General features: G+C 40.9%; 1 protein-coding gene and 1 long non-coding RNA gene across 9 annotated transcripts in view; one reads left to right on the forward strand and one right to left on the reverse strand.

Moving 5' to 3' along the window:
* The window catches only part of LOC137369468 (receptor-type tyrosine-protein phosphatase delta), a 618622-nt gene that overhangs the window by 214043 nt on the left and 383641 nt on the right, over window positions 1-20938 (reverse strand). For all 8 annotated transcript variants that reach the window (XM_068030719.1, XM_068030716.1, XM_068030717.1 and 5 more), the window contains 4 exons: window positions 18504-18692; window positions 15170-15280; window positions 11779-12048; window positions 10725-11306 (listed from right to left, as the gene is read on the reverse strand). In XM_068030719.1, the coding sequence (XP_067886820.1) occupies window positions 10725-11306; window positions 11779-12048; window positions 15170-15280; window positions 18504-18692 (1152 nt within the window). The remainder of the gene's footprint in view (window positions 1-10724; window positions 11307-11778; window positions 12049-15169; window positions 15281-18503; window positions 18693-20938) is intronic.
* Window positions 1209-20938, forward strand: part of LOC137369470 (uncharacterized) — a 58267-nt gene continuing 38537 nt past the window's right edge. The window contains exons 1-2 of the long non-coding RNA XR_010974952.1: window positions 1209-1292; window positions 11788-12068. This is a non-coding gene — a long non-coding RNA (uncharacterized lncRNA). The remainder of the gene's footprint in view (window positions 1293-11787; window positions 12069-20938) is intronic.

The following is a 20938-nucleotide window of genomic DNA, read 5'->3' on the forward strand; positions in this document are numbered from 1 at the left end:
CCCTGCATATCCAGTGTGTCAGTCTCATCTTTCCTCCTGTATTTGAGGAAACCCTGTGTATCGAATGTGTGTGAACTGAAACCCCTGTTGCTGCATTTCTGCTGTAAGGCCTATCTGAAACCTCTGTAGCTGCATTTCTTGGAAAGCCTACCCAAACTGATCTTCAACACCATCTGGAAAGAACAGTTCTCGGAAGATCCCAGTGACAGCCATCTATACGCATTTGGGACGCCAAACCAAAACAAAGGACATCTTTCCATATCTTCTCTTTTTTCTTCAAGAATGAGCAAGTATTCAGACTAAGTGGTTGTTTGGTCTGTTTTTGTGGTAACAGAGCTCTAAAACGAAACTCCCTTTTATTTTTCCAGTTTGCATATGTGTATGTGTATATGTGCATGTGTGAGGGGCTAAGGTTAAAAAAAGAGCTTTTATATTTCAATCTGTCTGTTATGCTTTACTTCATTACTGGTTAAGACTTGTTTTATAAACTGATCATTTTGTTGTTTATTAAAGAAACCTGGTTGATGTGTTTTATTCTGGGAAAAATAGAGTATATGATTGACCGTATCGGTAAGTGGGGAAATCTGAATATATGTTGTGATGTGTGGAGAAGTAGGACTAGAATAAATAGCGCACTCCTCTCATCTCAGTTGTAACAATGATCATGCTGTAATTACACTCCCAAAGCATAGGCCATATTTGACTGATATAATTTAATTATTTGAGGACGTCACTGGTATAATAGATGGGAAAATACTTATGTTGTCTTCATGACTTCCAGGATGCCTTTGTGAAGGGTCTGAACAAGAGCTTAGTAGCAAAAATGAGAATGCATGGAATAGGAAGCCTCCTTGTAACATGGATCGGGAATTGGTTGGGAGGTAGGAAACAGAGACGAGTAATAAAGGGTATATCTTCTGATTGGAGTATTATTACAAGCGATGTTCCCCGGTGATCTCTACTGGGGCCGCAGCTATTCACCAGATATATTAATGACTTGAATGAAGGAATAGAGATTTGCATATCTAAGTTTTGAGATGGCGCTACGCTAGGAGGGCACGTAAGTTTTGTGGATGGGAGCAGGAAGTTATACAAGAATATTGACAGCCAAAGCTGTCAGCTGGGAGGTCAGTTTCAGTTTAAAGTTAAAGTTAATTCCCTTTTGTTTCGGAGGACCAGGGGACTGCTGGGTAAGTCAACACCTATATATTTGGGCAGTTGAAAATAACTTTCTTTTGGTTGCAGTAGCTTTTTCAGAAGCAGAGAGTGCGGAGCGAACTATCAGCTGGGAGGTCAGTTTCAGTTTAAAGTTAAAGTTAATTCCCTTTTGTTTCGGAGGACCAGGGGACTGCTGGGTAAGTCAAAACCTATATATTTGGGCAGTGGCTGAACCCGAGACACTATACGTGTAGTGTCTCCCACCCGCCCTCCTCCTCCAACCAAAAAAAAAAGGACTCTGGTGTGTTGATAAGGTAAGCTTTTTATTTTATTTCTTCTGTATCGTGTGATTGGTAAAAATTTACTTCCTTCTTTTACTTTTTTGACATCTATTAATTGGTTATTTGAAAAAGACCACAGCAGAGAAGTATCAAAGTATTTAGCTCTCAAAGTAGAGATGGCTGGGCAGGTGATGTGCTGTAGCTGTATGATGTGGGAGCTGGCTGATCCCATTGTGAGCGGCAGGGACTGCATCTGCGGGAAGTGCACCCAACTCCAGCTCCTCAAGAACCGCGTTAGGGAACTGGAGCTGGATGAACTTCGGATCATTCGGGAGGCGGAGGGGGTTATTGAGAGGAGTTATAGGGAGGTAGTCACACCTCAGGTAAAAGATGGGTTACCGTCAGGGGAAAGACAGGGAACCAGCAGGCCGTTTCCCTCAACAACAGGTATGCCGTTTTGGATACTGTTGGGGGGGACGACTTACCAGGGGTAAGCAATCGGGTACAGGTATTTGGCACAGAGTCTGTCCCTGTTGCTCAGAAGGGAAGGGGGAAGAGGAGCAGAGCATTAGTCATTGGGGACTCCATAGTTAGGGGAACAGATAGGAGGTTCTGTGGGAACGAGAGAGACTCACGGTTGGTGTGTTGCCTCCCAGGTGCCAGGGTTCGTGATGTCTCGGATCGTGTTTTTGGGATCCTTAAGGGGGAGGGGGAGCAGCCCCAAGTCGTGGTCCACATAGGCACCAACGACATAGGTAGGAAGAGAGATGGGGATTTAAGGCATAAATTCAGGGAGCTAGGGTGGAAGCTTAGAGCGAGAACAAACAGTTGTTATCTCTGGGTTGTTGCCCGTGCCACGTGCTAGCGAAGCGAGGAATAGGGAGAGAGAGGAGTTGAACACGTGGCTGCAGGGATGGTGTAGCAGGGAGGGTTTTGGTTTCCTGGATAATTGGGGCTCTTTCTGGGGTAGGTGGGACCTCTACAAACAGGATGGTCTTCACCTGAACCAGAGGGGTACCAATATCCTGGGGGGGAGATTTGCTAGTGCTCTTCGGGGGGGTTTAAACTCATTTAGCAGGGGGATGGGAACCTAAATTGTAGTTCCAGTGTGCAGGATATTGAGAGTAGTGAGGTCAGGGATAAGGTTATAAGAACGCAAGAGGGCACTGGCAAGCAAGAACTTGGTTTAAAGTGTGTCTACTTCAACGCCAGGAGCATCCGGAATAAGGTGGGTGAGCTTGCAGCATGGCTTGGTACCTGGGATCTCGATGTAGTGGCCATTTCGGAGACATGGGTAGAGCAGGGACAGGAATGGATGTTTTAGGTTCCGGAATTTAGATGTTTCAGTAAGAACAGAGAAGATGGTAAAAGAGGGGGGGGTGTGGCATTGTTAATCAAGGAGAGTATTACGGCGGCAGAAAGGACGTTTGAGGACTCGTCTACTGAGGTAGTATGGGCCGAGGTTAGAAACAGGAGAGGAGAGGTCACCCTGTTGGGAGTTTTCTAAAGACCTCCGAATAGTTCCAGAGATGTAGAGGAAAGGATAGCGAAGATGATTCTCGACAGGAGCGAGAGTAACAGGGTAGTTGTTATGGGGGACTTTAACTTTCCAAATATTGACTGGAAATACTATAGTCCGAGTACTTTAGATGGGTCAGTTTTTGTCCAGTATGTACAGGAGGGTTTTCTGACACAGTATGTAGACAGGCCAACCAGGGGCGATGCCACATTGGATTTGGTACTGGGTAATGAACCAGGCCAGGTGTTAGATTTAGATGTAGGTGAGCACTTTGGTGATAGTGATCACAATTCGGTTAGGTTTACCTTCGCGATGGGCAGGGACAGATATATACCGCAGGGCAAGAATTATAGCTGGGGGAAAGGAAATTATGATGCGATTAGGCAAGATTTAGGATGCGTAGGATGGGGAAGGAAACTGCAGGGCATGGGCACAATTGAAATGTGGAGCTTATTCAGGGAGCAGCTACTGCGTGTCCTTGATAAGTATGTACCTGTCAGGCAGGGAGGAGGTTGTCGAGCGAGGGAGCCGTGGTTTACTAAAGAAGTTGAAGCGCTTGTCAAGAGGAAGAAGAAGGCTTATGTTAGGATGAGACGTGAAGACTCAGTTGAGAGTTACAAGCTAGCCAGGAAGGATCTAAAGGGAGAGCTAAGAAGAGCGAGGAGAGGACACGAGAAGTCACTGGTGGACAGGGTCAAGGAAAACCCTAAGGCTTTCTATAGCGATATCAGGAATAAAAGAATGACTAGAGTTAGATTAGGGCCAATCAAGGATAGTAGTGGGAAGTTGTGTGTGGAATCAGAGGAGATAGGGGAAGCGTTAACTGAATATTTTTCGTCAGTATTTGCAGTAGAGAAAGAAAATGTTGTTGAGGAGAATACTGAGATACAGACTACTAGGCTAGATGGGATTGAGGTTCATAAGGAGGAGGTGTTAGCAATTTTGGAAAGTGTGAAAATAGATAAGTCCCCTGGGCCAGATGGGATTTATCCTCGGATTCTCTGGGAAGCCAGGGAGGAGATTGCAGACCCTTTGTCCTTGATCTTTATGTCGTCATTGTCGACAGGAATAGTGCCGGAAGACTGGAGGATAGCAAATGTTGTCCCCTTGTTCAAGAAGGGGAGTAGAGACAGCCCTGGTATTTATAGACCTGTGAGCCTTACTTCGGTTGTGGGTAAAATGTTGGAAAAGGTTATAAGAGATAGGATTTATAATCATCTTGAAAAGAATACGTTCATTAGAGATAGTCAGCACGGTTTTGTGAAGGGTAGGTCGTGCCTCACAAACCTTATAGAGTTTTTTGGGAAGGTGACCAAACAGGTGGATGAAGGTAAAGCCGTGGATGTGGTGTATATGGATTTCAGTAAGGCGTTTGATAAGGTTCCCCACGGTAGGCTATTGCAGAAAATACGGAAGTATGGGATTGAAGGTGATTTAGTGCTTTGGATCAGAAATTGGCTAGCTGAAAGAAGACAGAGGGTGGTGGTTGATGACAAATGTTCATCCTGGAGTTTAGTTACTCGTGGTGTACCGCAAGGATCTGTTTTGGGGCCACTGCTGTTTGTCATTTTTATAAATGACCTGGATGAGGGTGTAGAAGGGTGGGTTAGTAAATTTGCGGATGACACGAAGGTCAGTGGAGTTGTGGATAGTGCCGAAGGATGTTGTAGGTTACAGAGGGACATAGATAGGCTGCAGAGCTGGGCTGAGAGATGGCAAATGGAGTTTAATGCGGAAAAGTGTGAGGTGATTCACTTTGGAAGGAGTAACAGGAATGCAGAGTACTGGGCTAATGGGAAGATTCTTGGTAGTGTAGATGAGCAGAGAGATCTTGGTGTCCAGGTACATAAATCCCTGAAAGTTGCCACCCAGGTTAATAGGGCTGTTAAGAAGGCATATGGTGTGTTAGCTTTTATTAGTAGGGGGATCGAGTTTCGGAGCCACGAGGTCATGCTGCAGCTGTACAAAACTCTGGTGCGGCCGCACCTGGAGTATTGCGGGCAGTTCTGGTCACCGCATTATAGGAAGGATGTGGAAGCTTTGGAAAGGGTGCAGAGGAGATTTACTAGGATGTTGCCTGGTATGGAGGGAAGGTCTTACGAGGAAAGGCTGAGGGACTTGTTGTTTTCGTTAGAGAGAAGGAGGAGGAGAGGTGACTTAATAGAGACATATAAGATAATCAGAGGGTTAGATAGGGTGGATAGTGAGAGTCTTTTTCCTCAGATGGTGATGGCAAATACGACGGGACATAGCTTTAAGTTGAGGGGTGATAGATATAGGACAGATGTCAGAGGTAGTTTCTTTACTCAGAGAGTTGTAGGGGCGTGGAACGCCCTGCCTGCAGCAGTAGTAGACTCGCCAACTTTAAGGGCATTTAAGTGGTCATTGGATAGACATATGGATGAAAATGGAATAGTGTAGGTCAGATGGTTTCACAGGTCGGCGCAACATCGAGGGCCGAAGGGCCTGTACTGCGCTGTAATGTTCTAATGTTGTATCTATGTTCTAAAGTGATTGGGCAAAACTGTGGTAGATGGAGTTCAAGGTGGGGAAGTGTGGTTATCCCTTTTGGATCTGAGATTCATAAATTGGAATATATTTTAATGGTGATATATTAGGAGAAGCAAAAGGATTTAAGACACAAATCACTAAAAGCAGGTCAAAGATTAACTAAAAAGGCTAGTGGAATGTTGGTCTTTATCTCAAAGCAGTTTGAATTCAAAAATGATGCTTCAGACCCTTGGTTAGACCCCATCTGGAGCACTGTGTTTGGCTTTGGGCATGAACCTCAAGGAGGATAGTTTGCCTGTGGAAGGGGTACAGCACAGATTCACCAAATGTATACCAGAGCTGAACTATTTAAATTATGAGGACAGGCTGCATAATCTTGGCTTGTATCAACTCTGGTTCAATGAAGGGGCAGGAGAGCTTGCCAGGAGCAGCAGAAGGCATACCTAAACATGAGGTGCCAACCTGATGATGCTGCAACACAGGACTACATGCATGATAAATAGCGGAAGCAGCATGCTATAGACAGACCTAAGAAATCCCACAGCCAATGGATCAGATCAAAGCTCTGCAGTCCTGCCATTTGTGAATGGTGGTGGACAATTAAACTAACTGGAGAAGACTCAATGAACATCCCTCCCCTCAACAATGGGGGAGCCCAGAAAAAAAGTGCAAAAGACAAGGCATCCATCTTCAGCTAGAAGTGCCAAGTGGATAATCCATCTCGGCCTCTTCCTGCGGTCCCATCACAGATGCCAGACTTCAGCCAATTCAATTCATTCCACATATTATCAAGAAACAGCTGAACAACAAAGGCTGTGGGTCCTGACAACATCCCAGCAGTAGTACTGAAGACTTGTGCTGCAGAACTAGCCATGCTGTTTCAGTACAACACTGGCGTCTACCTGACAGTGTGGAAAACTGCCAAAGTATGTCCTATCCACAAAAAGCAGGACTATTGCAATCCAGCCAATTACCACCTCATCAGTCTCCTCTCAATTGTCAGTAAAGTGCTGGAAGGTGTCACCAGCAGCGCTACCAAGCAGCACTTACACAGCAATAACCTGCTTACTGATGCTCAGTTTGGGTTCCACCAGAGCTACTCAGCTCCAGACCTCATTATAGCCTTGGTCCAAACATGGACAAAAGAGCTGAATTCACGATGTGAGCTGAGTGACTGCCCTTGACATCAAGGCAACATCTGACTGAGTATGGCATCAAGGGGCCCTAGGAAAATTGAAGTCAGTGGGAATCAAGAGGAAAACTCTCTGCTGGTTGGAATCATACCTAGCACAAAGGAAGATGGTTGTGGTTGTTGGAGGCAAAACATCTCATCTCCAGGACATCACCGCAGGAGTCCCTCTGGGTAGTTTCCTAGGTACAACCATCTTCAGCTGCTTCATCGATGACCTTCCCTCCATCATAAGGTTGAAAGTGATCAGGTTTACTGATGATTGCTCAGTGTTCAGAAACATTTGTGACTCTTCAGCAACTGAAGCAGTCTGTGCCCACATGCAGCAAGACCTGGACAACATTCAGGCTTGGATTGATAAGTGGCAAGTAACATTTGTGCTACACAAGTGCCAGGCAATGACCATCTCCAACAAGAGAGAATCTAACCATCTCCCTTTCACATTCCACGGCATTACGATTGCTGAATTCCCAATCATCAACATCCTGGAGTTACCATTTACCAGAAACTGAATTGAAGTAGCCATATAAATACTGTGGCTACAAGAGCAGGTCAGAGGCTGGGTATTCTGCAGCGAATAACTCATCTCCTGACTCACCAAAGTCTGTCCACCATCTACACGGCACAAGTCAGGAGTGTGATGGAATACTCTCCACTTGCCTGGATGAGTCCAGCCCCAACAGCTCTTAAGAAGCTCAATACCATCCAGGTCAAAGCAACCCACTTGACTGGCATTCCATCCACCATCTTCAACATTCACTCCCTCCAGTACTGGCGCACAGTGGCAGCAGAGTGTACCACCTACAAGATGCACTGCAGCAACTCACCAAGGCTCCTTAGACAGCACCTCCAAAACTCACAACCTCTACCATCTGGAAGGACAAGGGCAGCACATACATGGGAACACCACCACCTGCAAATTCCTCCCCAAGTAACACACCATCCTGACTTGGAACTATATCGCCGTTCCTTCACTGTCGCTGGGTCAAAATCCTGGAACTCCCTTCCTAATAGCACTGCGGGTGTACCTATCCCATACAGACTACAGCAGTTCACCACCTTCTCAAGAGTAATTAGTGATGGGCAACAAAAGCTGGCCTTGTCAGCAATGTTCGCATGCCAGGAAAGAATAAAACAAAACAGAATAATGGTATTCTGTATGTCGGTATATGTGTATTAAATATAAAAGCAAAGAAGTGACAAATCTCTGAAAGATGTACATTAAACAATAGTTGGAGTATTGTGTGTAGCTTATTGGAAGGATAGCAAAATAATAAAATGCCACCAGAAATTGTGAGGTTATCGTTATGTAGAAACTAATTTCACTGGAATAGAGAAAGGGTAAGGGGATCTAATAATGAATTTCAAAATTATGAAAGGTGTAGAGAAGATAAAAAGTGGTAGACTGTTTCCAGTAGAAAGTGGGATTAGGCTGGATAGCTGTTTTTGGCTAGCACTTACAGGATGGGCCGAATGCTCTCCTCTGCAGTAAATTTCTATAATTCTATGGTTGGCAAATCAGTAATGCGAGAGCATAAACTCAGGTTTAGAAGAAGGAAAGGGGAAGTTAGAAGAACTTTTTTTTTATTTTGAGGTTATGAGAACTGGAATGCTTTATTATATGTGGCTACTGAGGCACAGGCTGTAACTTCATTTAAAAGGGAATTGGATAAGTACTTGTCATGGAAGGAAAAGGCAGGGGAAATTGGATCAGAGTAAACAATTCCAGTTGTGGAAATAGGACCTACACAGATGTGATGATCTCTGCACCATCTTCTGTGCTGTCATTTCTATCACGTGCAGTTTTTTGGAAGTTTTAAACTTTTGTTGATGTTAGGTTTTATTTGTAAAGGTCTAACTGTTAGTAGGACATGGTTTACAATTGACAAAATTTAAAAACTACATTATTTTGGTGACCGTGCTGGTTTTCTGTGAATTACTATATTTTGCTGGGTTTGCAAATCAATGGCATATTTTGGTCAGTATTGATGAGTATGAGGTTTAGTGCCATATTATGGTGAATCTGCTGTTACACTTGGAGAATTTGCAATTTATCCACATACTTCGGGTGTGTTTGTTAGTGTATGTTGGTGAGTTTGCCAGTGTATTTTGCTGGGTTTACACTTGTATTTTGGCAAGTTTGCTGATCCATTTTGAACGATTCTCCTAATCCAAGGCAAGCTGAACAAAACAAAAGTAAAAGCAACAGCTGACAGAATCAAAACACAAAAGTCCTCATCTCTATTTTGGTTATTTCCAGAACAATACACCAAAAGTGATGTACTTTAAAATAGAAGATAGAAGATGGTGCCAGTATTTTACCCTGCAAAAGATGTAAAAATTAGAACGTGACCTTTTTTGTCATTTCCAGTCCCAGCAAGGTGATAACTTGAATGGTATTCAGGATCCGTGGCATATCATATGAATTACAAAAAAAAAAACAGATGTCTGTCTTGCTCACTGAACTGAGATGCACCCTGAGTGCTCAGGGGGATGTGAGAGAAGTGCAGATCAGCACAATATTCTTTCACGAGGCTTACTTCCTCAACAGGCTTTGCATATCTGGTTACTGGTCTCATTGTGTATTGTGGTCTGAATTGCCAAGATCAGTCTTGCAATGTTCTTAACAAAATAACTTGTGTCTTTACATTGGGTATCAAATTTAAAAATCAGCCATTTTAACCCATGTGTCATAGGAAACAAAACATGTACCATTAATAGGCTAACATTTTCGAGAGGAAGTAAATGCAGAGTAATCAATGGGGAAATTTTCAAACAAACAGTACCAGGGACGTCAGGAATGCTGGCTCAGCTCGCTGGGAGGTAGTTGCTTAATACCTTTGTGCGGCTTCCTGCAGATCTCTGCATTGATGTTGATTTGGATTACAGGGTCTGAACTAGATTACGCTGAATCAAAGCTGATGAAGATTTTGTATAAGCCGTAGGCCCACTGATGTCACTGCAGTTATTTTAACACTTGAATTATTTCAGATGCAATGATTTTAGCACAATTTAACGGCACAGATCTTAGCATCTGCTTATTTCCTTTACTACTGCATGAGTGTAGTAATGAGGAGTACAGTAAGGGACACTGTTAAGTTTTTGTAGTATCAAATCAAAATTAAATTTAAAATAACCTGTCCTTGTGGTGCATAATAAAAACCAATTACTGTACTGATTATGTCCCGCTGTCCCAGAGCAACTGGAGTGAATTCAGGCATGCTCAGCAGTTTCATAATAGGTTTAGCTGTTGTCCCTTGAAGTTCATTTAATCCAGTCCTTACTGCAGTCATCTTACTTTTGAAGCAGTAGGCCTGACATTCCAGAGGGAACTCCTGTTTGCCCACAGTTGTGGATCTGGACTTCATTCCAAACTGCAGGGATGGGATAAGTTGCAATTGAAAAGAACTAAAAAACTTGCATTTAATTCGCACTTTTCAAGTTTGGATCCAAAATGGTAATAATCACAGCTACGGAGATGAGCTTGTGTTGAGTTCGTATTTCCACTCTGCCACCTTTGCTTTCTGGCTCACTATGATAAAAAGAGTGTGCACTTTTATTTTTGCCTGTGGTAATATATCACATTATTCAATCACAGTAAAGGTTTGGATGCCTCCAGTGTTCTAAACCATGCAATTTTGCCAAGATTCTCAGTCTGATTGTTTATATTGAATATTTCAGTTCAGAAGGCCATAGATTTTGTGTTTTGGAGGAGGAAGGAATGGGGGAAATCATTTTTATGCTGTACGCTTGCTAAGTTTCGTCATAAATCTTCATTTCTCGTGAAGGCACATAATAATGAGAAGAATGAGTATCGTCCCAACATCACTACTGCTGTCTAGCATCATACATAAACCAAGCCACATGCCACTGCAAGATTCCATTGCTCACTGCCAACACAGTAACATGTAAATTATACACCATGAATGTAATCTATGACAAGGGTCTGCCAACAAAGAAAAAAATGCAATAACATAAAAAAGTATCTGACAGTTAACACTGGGAAAACGTGGTGTGAAATGAGAGTACAGATGTTCCTAAGTTAGCATAAGCACAGACAACTCACCTCCTTGTTGAGTTTTAACCTGTATCTCAGGTGAATGTGGTCCATCCCCAACAGAAGTGAAAGCCAGTACACGGACCGTGTAAGTCGTCTCTGGGGTCAGGTTTGCAATTGTTGTCAGCATACTGTCATCTACATTATGCTTCTGCCAGTTGTTAATGTGCTGCTGGGGATCCATAGTGTAATAAACTCTGTATCCACGGATCTGACCATTTGCCTCCTCCGGCTCCTCCCACTGAATTAACATGGTGGTGGTGCTTAGCATGCGTGCCTGTACAGAACGAGGTGGGCTGGAAGGGGCTTGCTCACCTGTTCGTGTTTCTACTGGTTCACTTGGTGGCCCTTGCCCAATATTGTTCACTGCAATAACTCTGAATTCATAATCTGAATAAGGGCTTAGTCCTCCAACACTGTATCGTGTTGTAGCTACCCCATCAATCTCTTGAAATGATCCATCTGAATGCTTGGGCTTGTGTTGAACAATGTAGTGAGCCACGGGCTCTGGGTTTCCTGAGTCCCAAGTCAATGTGACACTTGTTGCTGTAGTTTCAGTTACGACAGGGGTGCCTGGGGGTTTTGGCAAAGCTGTAGATGAAAGAATGGTATAAGCACAACTTTGTATAGATCTGTAGATATGTTAACATTTTTGTTCATATAGTTAAATAGTATTCACCCACCCCACAACACAAAATGGCATTCTATGACATCAGAGGATTAATGCTGGAATTAAACTTCCAAAGTTCCATTATATTATGTTTACATTATGAAAAGATTTAGCAACATTTGATTGGAATATATTGGAAAGTGTAAAGTGCTATTTTGATAATGGTTTGGATTAGCCATTACCATGGATTACACCCAACAAAGACTCTAAGATTTTATCTATACCATTTATTACTGTAACTAAACACTGGCTAATCTTATGATATGACTTTTACTCCAGTTTCCAAAGAACAAAATTATACTGCAGTACAATAGATAAGATGTGTATTATGCAAACAACACAACATAAAGCTTATTGCATGGCCTATGGTTTTAAAAAGGAATTATTATTTACCTTTAACAGTGACCTCAGAAAATGCTTCTATGACTCCAAGTGTTGACATGGCAACACACGTATAATTTGCAGACTCTCTGACGTTGTTGAGCTCCAGAACATTTCGTCCAATTGGCATGTCATCTTCAGGAGTCAGGTCTTCTGCTCCCAGCATCCATTTCACATAAGGCATTGGGGAACCCACAGCGACACAGGTGATATTGACGCTTCCACCAGGCATGATCTCGTGGCTTGTTGGAGGGATAGAAAATCTCGGTGGGACACGCCGAACTGCAACAAAACACAAAAAGGTAATAACATGTACAAAAAGAGCACTTTGTCCACAGAGTTTGTGCACTACATGCATTCTACAGATATCCATTTCAACATAGAGCTATATTATACACTTGATATTAAACATAAGCCAGTTGTTTGTGAAAAAAATAACTAATGTTTATTATTTATAGAATGTTTCAATTATGTTTGCATCAGTTCTAATCATACATAAGTTTAGATCAAACCTATCAGGTTCCCACATTGGACTAAACTACAGACTAACAAAACACAAACACCATGCAGAAGATATATTAATAAATACGCACAGAAGAAAGAACTGGAGGATCAACAGCATGCTTGAGTTGAGTACAAAACCAACTTCAATGCTGCGTACTTCCAGTTGATGTGAGTAAATGTGCTTGACCACATTGTCACATCAGAGCCCTGGTACACGTCATCTACAGTACATTGAAAGTGCAACTCGTTTGCTTTCAGACTCAGTCAAAGTGGATGCAGCTTCAAGACCTCACACTAACATGTAAACATATATGCACATTAGAAAACAAGGCAAAGCCTGGTACTTTAACTGGGTCTGGTCATGCAAGCAAGCATATGGCTGACTATAATATACTACCATGCTGAAGACAATTAGGAAGGCAGGGGTGGGCGGGGGGACATTTAAAGAAATAAAACAGAACTGAAAAGGAAAAAAAAGTTAAAAATATCTAAGGGGGGAAAGGAAGAGAGGAAGAGGAAGGAACTGAGCAGGAGCATGTTAGAATATGCTAGTGCTGTAATATTACACTTTAAATCTAAGGTAGAAAAAGCCAGGACAAGAAGCATGGTTTCACCAACAGCATTCAATATGGACTAAGCATTCAATATGGACTAAACATTCACATTAAGCAGAAGCTAGTGCAAGCTACATTAACAGGTTAGGGTTATTTGTACTCAGTGTTACTGCAAATAAGTCATGTAGTCAAGTAAAACATTTAGCATGTAAACACATTTACGAGACTGGACCACATACAGGGAACACAAGACTGAAAGTTTAAGAAAGTATTATTATCAGTGTTCCTGCTTAGTATATACACTTAGTTTTGCTCAAATGCCTGCATCATTACTTTGAACTTGGTTACATATGCAACATTGTAGATTGAACCTACTTCGTAATTCACTAGCATAGGACAAGAATAATGTTCAAACCAAAGAAAATATTTGCAAAGAAACATTTGCACATCAATGTGCTATTAAACTATCAAACTATAGTCCTTTCCCCAGATTGATTATTTTTGTAATATACAAGAGCGGTTTAGAAAAAAGTGTTGCAAGGTTTTTTTGCAGTGACCCATTATGACCTTGTGAGCAATGATGGTTGGCAGCATGGGTAACGGAGCAAGCTATTTGTCGACAAAGAGCAGGCACTACAAAAAAAAGCGGGAAGCAGCCAATATTAATATAGAATTTGCAGTACAAGATGATGAAACGTTTTCTATGGAAAACAGAAACGGAACAATAAGAAGTCTTTTTAATCATGCTTTTGAAAGCTTTGTACTACGAAGCACATCATTCTGACTTTAGTAGGTTTCTTTGAGCAACAGGCATCAGTGAGAATAACAGAGCAGGAACACTGATCAGTTTAGCAGACCACAGCTTGCCATGCATCCAAATGCACATTCTCTCCCAACATGCACCACTGTCTGATCCTATGAGCTCACAAGCACCAGCAGCCATGACCAGAGCATTACATAAGACATAACATTAATCAAAGGCCACAATGCAGCTACATTCATTTCAGATTTTTTTCTGGTTATTTCAATCAATATTTCTTAAGGTGGGTAAAAAGTAAAAAACACACCAACCTTCTCGCAGCTCTGAGGGATGTAGGGGGTTTGATGCAGAACACAATGAAATGAGGAAAGGAGAAAAACAAGGGAAACACAGAGAGAGTAAAAAGGCCGTATCAAGGCTTTCAACTGCTACTAGTACATTTTATCTAGCTCTGATTAAGCCTTCCTACCTCAACTTCCAAAAATCACCATTTGTTTGATGTTATGATGGTGTCAAGAGCTACAACTAGCATCATTTTGAAATTTTCAGTCCATTTGATGAAAGAAATAATTCCTCCTCCCTAATGCTGGAGAGAGTTTATTACCTAGAGGTCAAGATCACTTGATTTTCTGGATAGTTTGCAATCATAAAGCCCTCCGCTATTAAAGACGGAACAGGAAATAAAGGCAGTAGAGAAAGATTCCAAGAAGAAGCTAGTTTTAGCCTAGGAGCACCTACACTGCAGTAATGAGCTCAAAGCTGTTAAATTCATTCTGAATTTTTTCTTTTTGCTTTGTATTTTAAAAAGGACTATTAAAATCATATTTTTGCATCATCTCCTAAGCAATCCTCAATTACCCTACCTATACAGAAAAAGTCTTTAAAAACTTAATTGTGGTCATTTCATGGATTTGACAAATGTTACAACTGAAGAGACACTCAGGTTGAAATGATCAGACTTGAGTCGACAGTTTCAAAAATCGCATTCGGACTTTGTGTTCTAATTTCGGTGTCTTGAAACAATTCAGGCTGAAAACAAGACAGCTTTCAAACCCAGTTCATTACTGGAGTGGCAGGGATTTGCAGGTTTCTCCATAGTAAATAAAGAAGGAAAAGGAAAAGAATCAATTGTGCTCTGCTGATTTTTATTTGCAAAGGTAGTGTTTACACACTTATTATCTCCACCCCGTGCATCTCAGGATTTAAGTGCATATGTCCATACACATACCCCAGTGCTTGGAGTCACTGGTTGCTCATTAGTAGCACACCAAGCAATCAAATCATGGCAAAAGTTAAATGAAATAGAAATTACAAAAAATGTAAAGCACAGATTTAAATTAATGCAAGAAAACAGAAGTTAAAATGTAAAAACAAAATATACTTACAAACCCATCTCACAGGATAGATTGGGCTCAAGCGTGCTGGTTTTTTTTAATCACTAATTTTATTAGTTTCTTTTTTGTACTAATAAGCCAGCTAGAGTAGATCCTTCTGCTCCCTAGTGCAGTAACTGTTTACATTTAGATATGCTCCCAATGCCCTGAGTCTTTCTGAATAGTGGATGCCATGGTTTTGTTTTTCCTACCTCTCACATATAGATTGGCAGGGGCAGAATAACGTGTACCAGCACTGTTGGTTGCCACACACTCATATTTCCCTTGGTCTGATTCTTCACTGTTCTCTATTTGGAGGGCACCTGTATGGGAGAGAAAAAGAAAATGTGCGCAGAAAACAGTTAGAGAATGTCTTATCATTTCAATTCTTTTATTCATTTATTTTTTTCCAAATCCTTTCAACATCATGAAAGGACTTGTCTGCGAAGCTCCATTCAGCGTCGAGTCATTGCTTTGCTAGGGTGAACAGACAGAGTGGATGTGATGGGTAAGTTAGTGAAAGACGGATTTCACACCATCAAAACCGGCAGGAGAATTTTATATTTTTTTTCACAACGAAATCCTGCTTTGGGCAATTCACTGGTCAATGGATGGGTGAGGTTGCTTCAAAGGAGCATGGCTTTTGGGTAAAATAAAAGAGTTAACATTAAAAAAGTCACCACAAAGATTCGGAAATGTCGAAAAAGGCAGACACGTTCTCAAGAATCATTTTCTTCAGAGTTCAGTCAAAAATGTGCAGCAAAAACACAAAAAGCTGCTCAAAGTGAAAAAAAAAAAGAATTTTGGTTAGTTAGGCATAATCTCTCAAAATACTGTTCAAAAGACCTTTTGAAAAGTAACTCTTGCTACACATGCAACCTTGTAGGACATAAATGTAATTATTGTGCAACTTACAATCTTTCAGACCCTTTTGCTGAAAAATAAAAATACATAAGAGTAAATTGGATCAGTAAAGAAAAATTCACACTTTGTCTCATTGTAAAATGGTGGCCCGAGCCAATTGGAAAGAACAACCAACCTCTGCCGCAGGACCCTCTCGGGCCCCAAGACACGAAAAAATCCACAAGTGGGATTAGTAGTTTAGTGTCTGCCCACAAAATGCAAGAAAAAAATCCAAAATTATTGTCTGTCTTTGCACTGTGTGTTAAAAAGGAAAAAAAAAAGTAGCGGTACCATCTTCACCACGCTTCAAAACGTTCACTGGGTGCTTCCGGCTTGCGAGTCTTGAAGAAGGAGGTGGCTTGAAAAACTCGAAATGCGCAAATCCGTGAAAAAGTTTTTGAAAGCAAAAAAAAAGTGTAACTGGATAAGGAAAGTTTGAAAAGTGCTGTTTTGAAGAAGGGGAAAAGAAAAAGTGAAGAAAAATGGCAAAACTCGTTCCTTGAGGGGAGGGTAAAAAGCTGACAAAAAAAAAAACAATTATTCAAGTCTTTTTGCAGGTGCTCCATAGACCATGTGATCTTATGGTCAAGATCAAGAACAGCTACGCAGGTCACGTTTCAGAAAGGGAAGGGGTAGGTTTACCCTGAATTTCTAATAATACAAAAAAGAGGGACAAATGATACGCTGTGACTGGATATGGACAATGATATGCAGTATCTAAGCATATCAGAAACAAAATCCTTTACATCCAAAATAAAAAAAAAGACACAACAGGAACATCATTGAACAGAAAACAAACTGGACAAAGCAAAACAGGAAAGAATGGACAACTTTACATGACAAACATGAGAGATATGAAAGGACAGAAGAAATGAGGAGGATCAATTCTGTGAACGTTAGTTCAGCATTCTTACCTCGTATTGGTGTACCACCTGGGTGGATAATATGAATGCAAATAAGATTAGAAAGAAGAAGCATTAGTACGAGAAGAAGGAGGCTAGGGCTTTGGAAGATAAAATCAAATTAGATTTACAGAATAAAGGTCTAGAAAGAAACTGAATTACTGTATTGGTAAACAGGATTATATTAGATAGTATTAGGTTAGTAAAGCAAGTTGTACCATCAGGACAATGTCCACTGTTGGCGACATTGCCTCTGCCAGAACAGAAATTGACTGTGAAGTCTTAGGAGATTGGTCACAAGGGTTAGATACAATAGTGTTTGACAACCTAGAACCCTTAACATATTTAAAACTGTTTAAGCAAATATCGGAAACACTGTAGGCTTGGTGGATATAACTAGTACAGTTTAGGTTGGATTACGGTATCTACTCATCTACATCTAAGTGAAGTTTGTGTATCAAGTTTTTTAGACAGGTATATCTTACGGCTGATAGCACTTTTTTTTGTGGAAGTGTGTGCCACTACGGAGAGATCCAGTGACTATACTAACTGTTAGTAAAATGCATGCCATGCATTTTAATCTGAATATGGAATTAGTGGGGGTGAAGTGCGCTTCAGAACTAAGCACTTACCAAAGGATTCTGGAGATTTAACACGGAAAGAAGAAAGACAGCATAAAAATATTATTATATTCCTTATAATTTGGTACAAATTTTCAGAATTAAAGCTTTAAAACTATATCATCTACTTGACAGATGAAAATTAATCTTAATTCACATTAACAGGTTAATTTACACAATTCTGCTGACAACAAGCAAAGAGGCAGTTAACAAGACGACTTAAACATCACAGGACAGGTCAAAGCTGAGAATCCTGGTTACACAGGTGATCAAACATCTCAGTATAGAAAGATATAGTTACTATTGTGAATGCAAACAGGTTCTTACAGACTATCAGTGGGCACTAGAAAATTTTTAGCACGTTACTTAATAAATTTAGGATCAGGTAAAGCTCATCTATCAGCTATAGCAAAAGAAGAAACTAGGGGAGGCAGGGTAAAGAATATTAAAGGTATTCCAAGGGAGTGCCATGGTCAAAGATAGCAGGAAAAGCTAGAGTCTACATGAAAAGCAGGCTTCTGTAGATCCTGATATTTAGTCTGGAACGCTTTAGTGCATACACACTACTGTGGCTAAATGGAAAAATGCTTCAGGAGCAAAAAATAAACAACTTTAGTCAGTTTCCAAAGATCCCATTGTATACTAAGGTATGGAAAAAAGTATGTACATTTTGTCAATGCGAGGCAACAAAACAGTGTCTATACTTTGTTAGGTTAAAAAATGTAGAGAAGACAGAACAAAATACAGTTTCTTTTCTTGGTTTTAGTTTTTTTAGTTTGAAGATTGGTTTTAAAAGGTTTAAAACCATTTGGTTCTCCTTGCACTTCTGAATGAAGCCCAATGTTTTGAACTTAATCAGTAAAAAAAAGAAAAAAAGAAACAAAAAGAGGAAATGGATCTGTTAAGTACTGCTAAAAGCAGTTAAAAAAATCATCAAAACTACAGTCACAGCAGTGAGCAATATGGAATTAACAGAAGCTGCACACACAGACACTGGAACAGGCTATGACAACATCACAGACATGGACAACACACCAAAGTACACATAAAGAGGATAGGAATAGAAAAAAATATTACCTATAAAACAAATCTACCACGTGATAACAGTAACAAGACCCTACCTGACCGTAGCTGTTTGATGCGTCCATTAGTGCTGCTTGTATCAACAGGTAAGAAGTCTTTGAACCAAGTAATTTCTGGATCTGGATTACCACTTGCTGCACACAACATGGTGGCTGTGCGTGTTCGCTCTACCACCTTCAACTGAGGGCCCATGTCTATCGTGGGATAACCCACAGGAAGTTGATCCTCTGAAAGAAAGGACAATAAAAAAAACATACAACCCAATTAATAAACAGCGTCACAAAAAACTGCCAAAGAGCTATGGTCAATGCAGGACCACAATACAAAGCTGAATGTCAATTCAATACTATTTTTAAATATATCATGTGGAATCATCCATGTATGAACTACAGCATTATGAGTTAATTATAAACATCTGTCAAACAGGCAACTTATCCCTCGCCCCTGTTACAACCAAGGAGGGAGAAGTGCCCTGTTAATTCAGCCCCACTTCTCCACAGGTCACAACATATATTTAAATTTTCTCACTTACTGAAACAGTCAATCAGATACCATATCTTTACTCAGAATAAAGCACACCAACCAGGTTTCTTTAATAAACAACAAAATTTTCCATTTATTATAAAGCAAGTTTCAACCAATAAGGAAGCAAACAGACAAACGAATTGAAATATTAAAGACCCTTATTTATCCTCGCCCTCAAGCACACACATGTACATAGACAAGTGGTTAACTGGGGGAAAAAGGAATTTTTGTTTAAAGCTGTTACAAAGAAATAGAAGGACTTAAAAAAAACTTCGGCTGAAAAGAAGGTATGGAAGGAAGTCCTTTGTTTTGGTGAGGTATCCCAAAGGCGAATAGGAAGCTGTCATAGGGATCTGCCTAGAACAATTATTTCCAGGCGATGTTGATGATCAACTTGGGTCGGCTTCCAAGAGATGCAGCTACAGAAGGTTTCAGTCAGGTTTTAAAGCAGAAATGCAGCAACAATGTTTTCAGTTCCACACATTTGACATGCAAGTTCTTTAATAGTGCAGGCTTTCTTCAAATACACAAGGAAACAAGAACATTCTTGATGCAGGATTCCTTTTCAAGAGAAAGATGGGCTGGTAGTCTCCTGACAGGTCAATAAGCAAACTTCTTCTGTTTCAGGCCAAAACCAACTGGCTTTAAAAAAAAACTAAATCTTTTCCAGAATTCCAGTCTCATGATCTCCATAAATCTTGGCCTGTCATCTCTCTTCAAACCAAAACAACCCCAGCTGGGTTTTTATTTAAAAACAAATGCCTTCCAGTAACTGTTTAAAGTTCCACTCTCAGTCCCAACCTTCTGCTGACCTTTCTTTTTAAAAAAAATACCAAGTTCAGCTTCTGTGAAATCCTTTTCAGTTTTAAAATATAAATTTTCAAGTTTTAACAAAAAAAAGGAAACCCTCGTAACACCCTGCGTAACCTCTGACCAGGACCGCTCAATAACCCCATAACCTACCCTATAAATGGAAACCCATGAGACAATGAAAAGACACAAATGAAGCTGCAGCATGTGGACCTGACATGGTTTCTAAATAGAGTTTCAGCAGGATACTAAGGACTTTGGTTGCAATAAATTACACAAGTTGGCGTTGCACACAAAAATTGAAACAAATAGAACATTTTGCATTTGAACACTGCTGAATACTTTGATCAAAGCAACAATGCAAGAGCTCATTAAATTGTTAAATTGGCCAGAATGGTGCAAATTGAAATTTTCGCCCTTAAACAATCTAAGCGGAATGAGGTCCACTTCCATTTTTTAATTTGTCACCTCGCCACACTCTACATTCTTAACCTCCGTCATTCTCTGTGACCATACTGCCCAATCCCTCCTCATCCTTTCTGTAATATTCCAACACAGCAAACTACACCATACAACACCTCTCCTTCAAAGTCCTGCTTGGTAGCACTGTCCCTGCTTTGTTCCACTCATAAATAAAACAGGAAATGCTGGAAATACTCAGCAGACCTTTCTGATGAAAGGTCGTCGGCCTGAAACATAAACTCTGTTTCTCTCTTGACTGATGCTGCCAGACCTGCTGAGTATTTCCAGCATTTTCTGTTTTTATTTCAGATTTGAAGTCTTTTGTTTTTGTTCCACTTTTACCTGTCCAATCATAGACAGAGCATCTCCAGCACTGACTTGCTTTCCAGTCCCTGCCCCATTACTTATGGAGCCCCTGAGGTTCGATCCTTGGCCCCTTCCTCTTCCTCATCTATTTGTTGACGCTTGTTGACATCACCCAAAGCCCAGGATCAGATTCCACAGGCTAAATTTTCGCCAGAGAGGCGGGAAACAGGAGTCGGATTTGTTTTCGGATCAGAAGCCCGCCTCCTGTCGGATACTAATTAAAGTCAATATTTTCAAGTGGGGAAACCCTTAATTGGTATGGAGATAGGTTTCCTGTCCACTTAGAGCCAGTGGGGGTGGGAACGAAGCT

This window comes from Heterodontus francisci, chromosome 4 (genome assembly GCF_036365525.1).
Source record: "Heterodontus francisci isolate sHetFra1 chromosome 4, sHetFra1.hap1, whole genome shotgun sequence".
Classification (NCBI taxonomy): Eukaryota; Metazoa; Chordata; class Chondrichthyes; order Heterodontiformes; family Heterodontidae; genus Heterodontus; species Heterodontus francisci.